This window comes from Artibeus jamaicensis, unplaced genomic scaffold, assembly GCF_021234435.1.
Source record: "Artibeus jamaicensis isolate MK-2021 breed Jamaican fruit bat unplaced genomic scaffold, CSHL_Jam_final scaffold_660, whole genome shotgun sequence".
In the NCBI taxonomy this organism is placed as follows: domain Eukaryota; kingdom Metazoa; phylum Chordata; class Mammalia; order Chiroptera; family Phyllostomidae; genus Artibeus; species Artibeus jamaicensis.
This window is the reverse complement of record NW_026522052.1, coordinates 7,423,400-7,435,563: the sequence shown is the minus strand read 5'-3', so window position 1 is coordinate 7,435,563 and position 12,164 is coordinate 7,423,400. Positions and strand designations below refer to the sequence as shown.

The window sequence follows — 12,164 nt, the reverse complement described above, 5'->3', positions numbered from 1 at the left end:
TTATTTTTAGAGCAGGGGAAGGGAGGGAGAAAAACATCAATGTGTGGTTGCTTCTCTTACATCCCCCACTGGTGACCTGGCCCACAATCCAGGCATGTGCCCTGACTGAGAATCCAACCAGTGACCCTTTAGTTTGCAGGCCAGCACTCAATCCACCGAGCCACACCAGCCAAGTAAAGCCCTCTTTTATCAGAGCACAAACTTGGGTCCCATGCACTTGGGTATGGACTTGGGCTCTAGCACAGTGGCCCAGACTTGACCCTCTGGGCAGCATGGCCTCACCAACAGGTTATGAGAACCACTTAAATGAATTCGTCAGTGGGAAATGTTTGCAATGGTGACTGGCACCAGAGCACAGCAAGCCGTTGCCAGCAGTTATCGGTAGCTGGTAAAAACACTACTGTACTGTCGTCTGCAATTCAGAATACTTAAAACTAAAGTCCAATAAGCTAATTACATGCCTGCAGTTCTTGTAAAGGTTCCAGTGAGAAAGGAGGCATGTCACGGGGGCTAAGAGCTATTTCTGTTTCCCATGGATACAGTATTTAAAATATTGGGTTGGCCGGGAAGTCCACTTAGTATTTTTTTTGTAAAATAAAAGACACAGTTTTCATTTTCACCAATAACTTCATCGATTTGGATATTTTGAGTATATTGGCTATCTCCTGCTATTGGCTTCTAGTGGGTAGAGGCCAGAGGTGCTGCTCAAAACATCTTCCAGTGCAAAAGCCAGCCCCACGGCAAAGAATTATTTGGCCAAAATGTCAATAGTGCCAAGAAACTTCACAAACCATTTTTGACACTTCTGATCAGTCACAGCACCTTCTCCACACACTGCACAAATCTTTGTTGTTGTTGCATTTCAGCTGTGGTTTTACCTGCCTTGAAATGATAAAGCATAATACACCAAAAATGTTGCATATCTTCTTCCATCTTCCATATTAAAGTGGTTGCACAAAAGTTCACCACTTTTGATTTTTTTAATGCAATATGACAGCTATCACAATATAATCTGACAAAATTGTTTTGAAGGAAGTTGAAGACAACTAAGCAGTACTAGAGCCATCTATCAGAAAACAACTGAATGAACTTTTTGGCCAACCCAATAGTTGACTGCCTGAGTAGTAAATATGCATCAACTACACTTCCTAAGTAGCCTAAACATCTCATACCTGAAAGACTTAACGATGTAAGTATATATTTGGAGTCAATAGCATAGACAGAGGTCAGTATATTTTCTTACATTTTAGGGAATGTTGAATTGTTTTGTTTTTTTTTTATATTGAGCTCATCAGCTCAGTTAGTCCTAATTTCTATCATTTTAAATAATCTGGGCTTTTAAATGAATCTGGGCTGAATATTTAAACACTGGAGGCAGAGAAATTAATAAATTTCTGTGCTAGTATCACTACAGTGATGCGGAACCAAGGTACAAATGAGGAAAAATGGTTCAGTGAACTAGCGACAGTTTTGTTTCCCTTTGAGAGAAGCCTATGAAATACGTGGTCTAGATCAGGGTTTCTCGACTATGTCCACCCAAATCACACGCGGTGGCTGTGGAAACTCTGGATCACCGAGCCCAGTCCCAGACCCACTGATGCAGACTGTTCCGTGGCTGCTCAGGTATCTCATGTTTATCCAACTCTCTGGGTGCTTTATGTGGATTCTAAGTGTGAGAACTGCTTGCCCTGTTTAAAATGTGAACCGATGGCTGAAACACCTCAGGCTGGTATTCAAAATGTTTTTAGGGCACTAAGTGAATGGCGCAATGACCGATGAAGCCATATGTGTGCATGACACTCTTCTTCCCACTAGAGTTGTGTGGATGCTCAACGTGAAAACTTCGCAGTCACTAATGTGGAAAAGGCCATTGTGTCTCATTACACGGCTTCCTCAAAAAATGTCAGGTGCAGGGAGAACTCCGAAGAGTCTGCCTCATTCTCCCTCCTAAACATCTTACTGGGTAATACTGCACCTTGTGAACTCCGCCACCCAGCTAGGAGAAGCTGTGTAAAGGAAAGAGATGGCAGGAAGTCCGATCTTCGCGAGTCCCGGTTCACAACTTTTGCTCACCACTTTGATGAGCTTATTTTTAATGTGTATTTAGAGGAAGAAGGGTTACAGGTAATTCACTGACAATAGCAAGAAGTGACAGAAGAAAGGAGAATAGAGGAAATTTTAAAAAGTAATGCAAGGACATAAAAGGACGGTGGTGGCTGATGTGGCACAGAAGCGACATTCCCGAGCTCCGCGTGTCCCCGAGGGCATCACTGGCACAGCAGTCTGTAGGTAGAAATGGACTTCTCCATGTCCTGACAGCGAAGTGTGTGGTTTGAAATACATTCTGGAAACATTTTAATTAAAATACTTAAAACTGAACCTCACAGTTTTCTTTAGGAGGAACACTCTCCGCTACGTGAGCAACACAGCCACTGAAGTCCTATTTCAGGGGGTTGCTGATGTTTTATTGTAACAGGGATCAGCACTACTTTAAAATGTGCCTTTTTGCATGGAACCCTTTTTTACAGAGGGTTAAAGTCCACCACAACGAGTGTATGGCACCAATTACTCCATGACACACCTTTTAAGAGGTGTGTATGCTCCCCAGTGTGAGGGCATTTGGTGATGAAATAGTTGGCATGGAAACGAGGCTCCCAGAAGATTAAGTAGAGGACAGTGCAAATGTCACACGCGTCTTTCCTTCGGTCCCACCTGAGGCGTTTCCAGAGGAACGCCTGTTTCGATCTGAACCTCTGCTCCTGGTCTGGAGCACGCCATGAGTGCAGAGAAGGCTGGCTCCCCAACGTCATGGGTACTGACCAGGCAGCTCCCCCTATTTCTGAAAAAAGAGAAACACTCTAATATTTCAGAATGAAGACGGGTGTGTGATTGATGACTTCCAGTAAGTACACTAGGATGTCAATAGCTTAATAGTGAAGTGTTGTTTTTTTTTTTCTTTCAACAAATCCTGGTTGATATCGCAGTTTCTCCTTGAGAACTTGGCACAGAAATACACTCCAGAGGCCCTCAGGCAGCTGGGTCACTCGCAGCCCTCACCTAACTGAAACCCTTTATCCGGGTCTGCACCTCATCCGGGCACTTGTCTGCAGGAAACACTTGACCTGGGGTTGCCACAAACCAGCTAGCCACCACAGGTGACCAAGTGTAAGCTGGTTTTCCCTGGTCACCACACTCTGATAAGTACACAGGCGGTCGAAGATGCTCTGTGGGAACCCTCAGAAATAGGATTATGATTCAAGACCCCCGTATGGAAAACCCAGAGCTGGGAGAAGCCAACCCTCTCCCAGGGACCACGGGCTCTGGGCAGGTGGTGGCAGCAGGGCCTGTGTGGCCTCGGGCAGCCCAAGGGTGGCAGGTCTGCACAGTGGCTTCCCAGTGAGATCAGGAGGCCCCTGCTGTTCTAAGATACCATGTGGCCTGGGGACAATTTGGCCAGGAGGAATCTCTGCCAAACAGATATAAACAGGAGATACTGAACCCCTTCTGTCAAATCACACACTGTTCGGAATAATAATCGGGGCCTTTGGTCTGAATATCCCCAGTCAACCACTCCGTCTACTTTGTTATAATTCATATGAGGTTATAAAGGAAACACACAGAGAAGGCTGCTTTAACCTGAAATGGTTTTGATATTTGAATTGCTTTCAGTGGGACATTCGCTTTAAATCACAGAATTCTCCATCTGGATTATCAGAGTACAAAATCCCTTCTCCACCCCCCCCCCCAACCAAAACAAGAAAACAAACAAAACCCCAAACCCACAACTCAGTTTCAAATAAGTTTAAAGAAATGAGACTCTAAATATTTACATATGAATCAAGAAATAAATCACAAAACTATTTACAAAAATACACAAGTGTATATGCAAACAATTTACACGAGTTCACAAAAAATATTAGAACATAAAAAAACACTATAAATTAAAATTTAAAACTCAGAAGTGTGGTCTAAGACATCCGAGGATGCTTCTCTCATGCAGGCCATGGCTGAAAAATCAGGTTTTTGCTACCTTAGAATCTAGACGGCAACACAACCATGTAAAAATTTCACACTAACAGCACTAATCAGAAAGGAGAGAGAGCCCGTGCACGGACACGCTCCTGCAGGGTCAGAACAGGCCATCGCGACACTCCCGTCACACACAGTCCTGGCGACCACATGCCTCCGACCATCCGGAAGTCGCTTTTTCTCATGCGCTTCTGCTCTCGTTAGCGTGCCCTCACGCACTGCTCAGAACCAGTGCCAGGACACCGGGCGGGCAGTGGCAGGGCCGGGATGGACACCGGGGCTTCGCTGGTCCCTTCGTTGACTAAAGGGGCACATTTCACATTTACGTTGCCTGTGTTACTGCTGCTTCGAACGTGCGAGCCCGCTCCCCGCCTCCACTCACACCAATGGTCCCTCTTCCGTACAGAATTAGTCCTGGAATTTTTCAACCTGACCTAACGGTTAAAAACACTGTCACTGTGCAATGTGCAGGCCCATCCTTGGAACCACCCAGGGTCTGCGTGGGAAAAGGAAATGGAATACGGTGAGCAAAAGGCTCAGACGAAATGCAGTCACGAGAAACGGCACCTCTTGGGGCTATTAGCAAAATCTCTGGCCAGACATCCGGGAATGTTTATGTCAATCACACCGCACTGTAGCATCAGAATTTTGCCAAAGAAAAAAGTCTGGAGACATGAATATGAAAATACCAGTAGAATTATGGGTTTAATGCATAAGGCAGCTCCATGTGCTGGACCATAGTGCTCCATGGCAGAATTTGAAAGCAATCATCTTTCATTACTCTATTTGTGAACTATGCTGAGGTAACCTGGCTCACAGTGATTCGCCATCCAAGTTCTACCTACAGTATTAGGAAGGGGAAGATATAGGCAAAGTCCTTCAAATAACAAACCCCCACGATAAGGCTGTATCCACACACGTGGAGTGAAACACCTCTAGATTTTACCTAAAGTTTGTGTTTCACACTCAGACTAGTATATCTGGTCATTATCCTATAATCAAAATATTTACCTGATATTTCTAGGCCCATAGGACACTGATCAAGTACTTGTTTTGAGGAATGAACCTGGGTGTTTATAGAACGGACTTCAGTTTCAGGAGTCGGTGTGTGTGACGACAGACCCACGGATGTCAAGGTTAGACAGGCCTTCTTCGGCCACGTCCTCTGGACCCTCACATCCTTTTAAGTTCCTTTTCTTTTTCATGGGAGAAAAATACTGCTTAGGAGAACGAACGGCGTGAAATGTTTCACTAGGATTGCAAGGTACTGATACTGAGAAAAAACACTGTTACTAAAGCCATCTGTACGTCCTTGTCACATGAGCCCTTTCGAATGGCGGTGCTGCTGGTAGGAACTCACAGGGGCTGTGTGACCCCCAATCGGCAAGGGGCTGCCCTACTCGATAAAAGGATGGTTACGGTAACCAGGTAAAACCAGTGCCGTGTGCTCGCCGAAGCCCAGACTCCGGCGCACAGCAGCACCCAGTGGGAGCAGCCACTCGCGCTGTGACTACACACCAGCCGAATGTGCACCTGGAACGCAGAGGCCTACATTTCCACAGTGTTCTGGGACTTCTACCATGATCTTTATTGAATCCCTCGAATCCATTCTGGGGGAACAAAAGAAAACTTTATAGACTACCTTCACATATAAATGTGTTCTTAAAACTTTATTTCTTTTTCTAAATATAAATCCTTAAAATGCGATCACATTTGTTTAAGTTAAAAAAAAAAACTGGCATGACTCCTAATCTTTATACAAATTCACAGCAATAACAGCAGCATAAATTTAGCCTCTTAAAAGATTTCTTCCTTTGCTCTAAATAAAAGTTAATTCCAAGTTTAAAAAGCCAGAGCAGCGACCACCTGGTAAATGGAATGAGATTCCCCTAACATCTTCTATAAACCAAGCATTGGAAACATGTGGATGTATAAAAGTCAAGTATTATTAAAAGTCATGGAATGAAATGACCACCTAAACTTGTATAAAATGCAGGACTGCCTTGCTAGGTAGTCGGGCACACACGTTCCAGGGGGAGCTGAGAAATGGAATCGTGCTGGGCTAGAAGTGGCTAGGCCAACTCTCATTGGGAATGCAACTTTCTAAGGGAAGTTCTGGGTCCTGAGCATGCTTTCCACGTCTACAGTTATCAGAACTATACCTGAAATGCTGGTGTAGATGGCAGTCACAGTCAACTGTGATCAGAGAGGTCGTGAGCAAACAGCACACTAATTCCTTAGGACAGAAGAGCGGTGACTGCCCGAATTCCGACAGGTACAAGGGGGCTGTGTACTGAACGGTTATTGCAGTTTTACTAGCAGGTAGTACGCAGCGACTTTAAGAATACCCAGGAAACCTGGAGTTTGGTTTAGAGACCAAAGTTAACACGTAGATTTGTAATCGTGATAAACTATGTATTTATCTAGTCAAACCATGCTGGGTTTTTTAACGAAAAAAATTGCTTTAGGGAAACAAATAGTGTGAAATGTTTTAGTAGGGTTATAGTTTACCAATTACTAAGAGAAAAAATAACTGGAGGCAGGCAGCCCATTGAAAGCATTGCTCTAGTTCTCTGGTGCGAACAGTGTGTGCCGACTTTGCCTGCTGAGTCTTTCCTTCGCACTCTCCCCCCCCCACAGCGACCTGAGCCTACCCACTGAAGGGGAGGAACAGCCACAAAAATAAGGACGTGAAGAATATGGCTCAGCCTGGGTCTGAGCAGTTTAACGTTTTATGATGACTCTTTATTACATGCTTAGCCTTAATGCCTTAGTTTTTAACTACAATTTGCTGAATGTTCAATAGACTTATCTGAAGGACCAGGGAGAAGTCTTTCTCTGTTTTAATTTAATACAAAAGACAGGCAATAACGTGAGAAGAACCAAGTGTCAGTGTGGGAGAGTGACGTGGCTACTGAAAAAGTAGAAGGAAATGCAAAAGAAAATGCAAACGCCTCCCAGGAAATGGACACCATCTGTTTGGAACTGTACAGTGAATAGCGACAATGACAAAGTCAAATTCAAATGCTGGCAAAGGCAGTCCTCAGGCTCTTACAAATTAACTCTACATGGCAAGTATGCTCTGTGACACCTTTTTTTACTGTTCTCAACACAGTGCTTTACACTCATTCAGATCTCTCTTAACCACAAAAATGAGTCTATAGATGAAGAGGTGGTAATGAAACAGCAAGGGAAAACAGATAGTGATTTATTTTTCTTACTATTTTTTTTAATGTGGTCAGGGGACTTGTAGCTTTTTTCTTTCTTTCTTCTTCTTTTTTTTTAATCTTTTTGGTTACTGGAAAAAATAGAACAGTCCACTGTCCAGCAGAGGCTGCTTCGACTCTATTGCTCTCAGGGCTCATTCCGCATGGACCTGCGTTTCAGGGTGCTGCAAGGCCAGCTCTGTGGGCAGGAAGGCCCCCTGCCCCAAAGCTGTGGCGTAGGTTCTGTTCTGTGGGTGGGGAAAGCCAGCGGACAAATACGCCCCCATGGCTCCTCCTCCAAAGCCTCCTCGCTGGGGCTGAGGCGGAGAGTGGTAGCCCTCCAGGTTGTCATACTGCGACATGGCGGTCATGCCACTCTGGCGCTTGCCGTGTGCTTGGTACTGGAACAGCACCCCGGGGTCCCTCTCCATGTTCTGGGTGTGGTGCAGCTTCAGGCTATGACTCCTCTCCGGTTTAGGGGGCGGGGCTGTGGCCTGGCCGAGGTGCTCCTCCTCCTTGTAGCAGTCTCTGGAGTGTTTGTCTGAGGCCGGGGGCTGCCTCACCCGAGGCCTCTCCGGCTCTTTGGAGAGCCTCACCTCTTTGTGGTTCAGTCTTAGAGACTCCTGCCCTGCTGCAATATACTTCCCTCCAGAGTTATGGTAGCTGATGGGCTCAGAAGCGTCGGGAATCCCTTTGGACACATGATCTACCTGGCCAGCCCCCTGTGGGTGGGGCGGTCCGTTTTTGGACTCACACAGTTGCCTATGGCTTGCTTCCTGGTGCGCCCTGTGCTCGGGGAGACTGCAGCCCACGTCGTGGAGCTTCCTGTTCCTGAGACTGCTCTGCTTCTGCGGGAGGGACGGTCTCTCCGCCTGCCCGTTGCCATGTCCTCCGTGGTGATGGGCTCTGTCGAACTCTGCTTCCGGGTGCTTCCTATAGAAGCGCTCGCCTCCCTCGGGACTGAGGGCCTTGGCCGGCGGCCACCCCTCCTTCCCCTCGGCCACCGAGAGAAGTCCAGTTTTCCCAGGATCGGATTTACTGCGCAGGTGGATGACGTAGATCCCACCCATGTCATCCTGCAGGGCCGGGGCCATGTTGTCGTACTGGGACATGACGGGCCCTTTCACCTTCTGCCGAGCCCGGCTCTCTCTCCGGATGGACTGCATGCGGTATTTTTCCACGTCTTCAAAATCCCACGAGGTGTAAGTGTGCTTTATGTCAGCGCCTGGAGGCATGTTGACCACGTTTTGGTCGTTACCAGAGAAATAGCCAGTCGCGGTGGCCCGGGGACGCGGAGGCAAGCCTGCGAAGCTGTACACGTTCTTCCCCTGCAGCCGAGGGTTGTAGAAGGCAAACTCGCGGCCGGGCAGGCGGTGCAGGGGCCTCAGCTGCACCGTGCCGTAGGCGTCCACGTCGCACAGTGCCCCTTCGGGGCCGTAGTAGGAGCTGGAAGAACTGGAGTAGGGGCTATACCGGTAGTGGACCCGACCGTTCTCAAAGTAAGGCTGGAGCTGAGTCACGTGGTAATCCGAGCGGGCCTGGGAGGACTGATATGGCTTATATTGGTATAGGGGTCTGGAGCAATAGGCTGGTTCGTCATCTGGGGGCACTTCCGTCCGTGAGATGGGAACCGAACGAATCATGGTAGATGGGGCGGCATGGAGAGACTGCACCCTCCGGATGGTAGGGTACGGGGGAATATCTTCAGGGTAACAACCACTCCTAACAGACGAGCTCAATGAAGACACATACTCGACCCGGGTGCATGGCTTAGAGTGGTGTCCAGATGCACTTCTCCCTGGGGCCACGTATGTGTTATAACGAGGGCCCATGGAGGCTGGTGGCTCCGATCTGGACCCATACACTAGGTGTGGCTCCACTTTATTGTGATGCGGAGGCACACTCTGGGGACGGTACTGGCAGTTTGGAGTCATACTGAAATGCAAACAGTTTTCTGGACTGAAGGGTTCAGTGGTGGCATCAGGCCTGGCAAAGCTGGAGTAGGGAGTTTTCTGAGAAGCATGCTTAGGCTGTGGGACAGGAAGTGGCAAAGACAAAACATCCTCCACAGAGGCTGAGGGACCAGTGACAAAGGGATGGTAACTGGAACTGCCGGTCGTATCTGCACTGTTGGAGTGAATGGCAGCAGCAACCTTACTCTCCATTGTCCTGGTGGGGGGAACTGGGGCAGTGAAGCTGCAGGGGACGTGCACAGGGAGAGACTCAGTGCGCAGGTGCAGTGGCGGGGCCCTGGAACCTTCCCACACCTTTTCAGGCAGGCCTGGCTGGAGAGCGGGAGCAGGGACAGGACACGGAGCAGCTGTGCTGCCATCACCGACAAGGACGGGAGCAGAGTCCTCCATTGCTCTGGGTTCGGGTGGCCTCTCTGGAACTGGAATTACTCCTTGAACCTATTGAAAAATTGTAATATCATGAGCTTGTTTTCTGTGCTCCCCCCCGTGGACTCAAACACTATGACATTTGTAACTCACAAGTTGAGGCTATTGGGGTAGCAGCTTAAAATTCCCCCTGTGGTTGGTCACACTGCACTGGACAGTAGGCCCACCTGTCCCCACAGCTGGGAAATGGCCTGCGTGGCTACAGGGTGTAGCAGCCATCACCGTCTTGAGGACGGTTCTCATTTATGGTGGGTTTTACGTGTGTGATGAGGGTGCCCACAGCATTATCTAAACATGCAGGCCACACCAGAGGCTTCCTCAGAGAACTGTCGTGCAGTCTATCTGCCCAGCTCAGGCTCAGCGCCAGGGCCACTGTTCTCGACAAAAAGTGCTGGTTCTCCCCGGAGAGAGTTTCAAAGTGACACACAGCTGCACAGTGAGCAGTTTTAAGCCCCCAAGTCTAGAGAAGGGCCACATAAGTGACTCGTTTAAGGTGACATTCAACTCAGTCAGCCACTGTCTGTCTCCTGCCATCTACTCCACCCTGGTGTGTGGCAGCAGCAGCCGAACACTGTCTTCACAGCAACACTGCGAAGGTGCCATCCTTGAGAAGCAGCTGCTAGAAAGTGTCTTCCACTAAAGACAGATATCGAAGTACTTTTAGTTCAAGGTGACCAGAAAAACCTGGTGGTTTGTTAAAATACGAGAAAGTTAGGAAACAACCTTAGCCCTCTGCCTATAACACTCTCATCAAAACAGGTGCTTGATGACTCTGCCAGTTAGTGTTGAGAAAATAATAGAAAGTCCTATGACCTCACACTTCCAACCAGTGTGCAGGGTGGAGAATCTTACACACGTCTTGAGAATAAAGCACTTTTATGAGGCAGATGTGAGTAACTGGCAGACATGAGTTGCCCAAAGTCACAATGAGTCAGTGATGGGCTGGAGAACCACACCGCCCCCCCCAGCAACCCTGACACCGAAAGCCTAGCCTGACTCATTTGATTACTGCCTCTCTGTATCAGTACAAAGAAACCACCTAGGTGCTTTAGGAAGGTGGCAGGTCGCAGATCTAGTTAAACCATAGGCATTGCCTAACTGCTCCTTTCTCAGAGAAAGCCAGCACCAGGGAAGACCCTCCCCTGGGAAATGTTTCAGGAGAACCTGCAAGAAGGCTTTGTCTGACTCAAAGATAACGCATGATGCTCGGAGAGGGATGTACCTTTGAAAAAAGTACATTTCATCTCACTGGCTTCCTCCCCTCCTTACCTTGTGCGAATTATTTGGTCCTACGCTGGTGGCTGCTTGTACCTGCGCCACAGCTGGTAACTGCTCTGCTGCTCTTTGGGAAGGAGGCGGGGGGAGGGGACGGCTGGTTCTGTGAGGACGCTGGAGGGTGGCAGCAGCAAAGTCCGTTGCACTGGGCTGTTCAGCCACATCCCAGTGGACTTCCCTGGTGCTGATGTCAGCTGTTGCTGGAGCCACTGTCATGTAAGCCAGGGTGGCTGTGCTGGTATTCTCTTCAGGGGACCCAGAGGGAATATAGATTTTGTCCCTAGGCAAACTAGAAGGTGTGGAAGACTTGTCTGCAAGTTGTGAGGGGTGATGGGGCTTTTCCACACTTGCACCAAGATAAGAAGGAGGCTGATCTCCACTGTAGAAATGAACTTGAGGTTGGTCCTGATCCGCAAAGGAGACAGTTAGCACAGTGGTCTTCCCAGCCTGGTCTTCAGGGAAAATGACGTGATCGTCACACTTAGACTCCGTTAGGGGAACTGCTGTGATTCTGGCCTTTTCTGGGTCCCCAGGTAAATAGGGGCGATGGGCCTGGAAGTCTGCCTGGTGGAGCTGCTCCCCAAGTTCCGCCGCACTGGGATGGGTGCGATCCCGGACAGCTGCGGTGTCTGGTACAAGCTGCTCCCAGGTCCCAGGTGCACTGTTCTGGAGGACGAACTGCTCTGTAGGCCTGTCGGTTGGGAAGCAGGCTTTGTCGAGAAGAACATGAGAGTGGGAACCAGGTAGTCTGTCCTCTGTGGCAGCGACCGCTAGGTCTCCATGGTCTGTGGGAGCAGCCTGGGAAGCCCCTGGTCTCTTCGAGGGCTGGGTGGAGGCTTGTTGTGCAGACTCCGCTAACGCCAGCGCCAGCAGGCGGGCGACATTTTTCGGAGGCGGCGGCGGCGGGATAAGAGAGACTGAACTGACAGGAATGGACTCCTGTGGGGGGTCATGGGGAACTGCTCCTGGTGGAAAATTAGGAAAGAAAACGAGAGTGAAAAGGTAGCTTGTGTTATCCTATACACGGAAAGCCAACACTCCCAGTTTGACCACTAAAAAATATAGGCGCCTTCCACATTTCAAAGCGGCAATCTGCGTTCTTCTGTCCCACATGCAAGGCTGGAGTAAACACATCTGGTTCAGAAGGAAAACTGAAAGGAAAAGGGTTTAAGGGTTGCGATCTCCTCTTGAATTGCTACGGAGATGGGGGATAAAAAAGGCGGGTCCCTCATCGGGCTCGGGAAAGACTGCTTAG

The 12,164-nt window shown here is 48.6% G+C and overlaps 1 protein-coding gene across 4 annotated transcripts in view; it reads right to left on the bottom strand.

Moving 5' to 3' along the window:
• Nucleotides 1–3,656: 3,656 nt before the first annotated feature.
• The window catches only part of ARHGAP32 (Rho GTPase activating protein 32), a 275,104-nt gene continuing 266,596 nt past the window's right edge, over nt 3,657–12,164 (bottom strand). For 2 of the 4 annotated variants that reach the window (XM_053659422.1, XM_037134235.2), the window contains 2 exons: nt 10,904–11,874; nt 3,657–9,646 (listed from right to left, as the gene is read on the bottom strand). In XM_053659422.1, the coding sequence (XP_053515397.1) occupies nt 7,391–9,646; nt 10,904–11,874 (3,227 nt within the window). In that variant the 3' untranslated portion in view covers nt 3,657–7,390. The remainder of the gene's footprint in view (nt 9,647–10,903; nt 11,875–12,164) is intronic. The other 2 variants (XM_037134236.2, XM_037134237.2) reach the window with 1 other exon arrangement.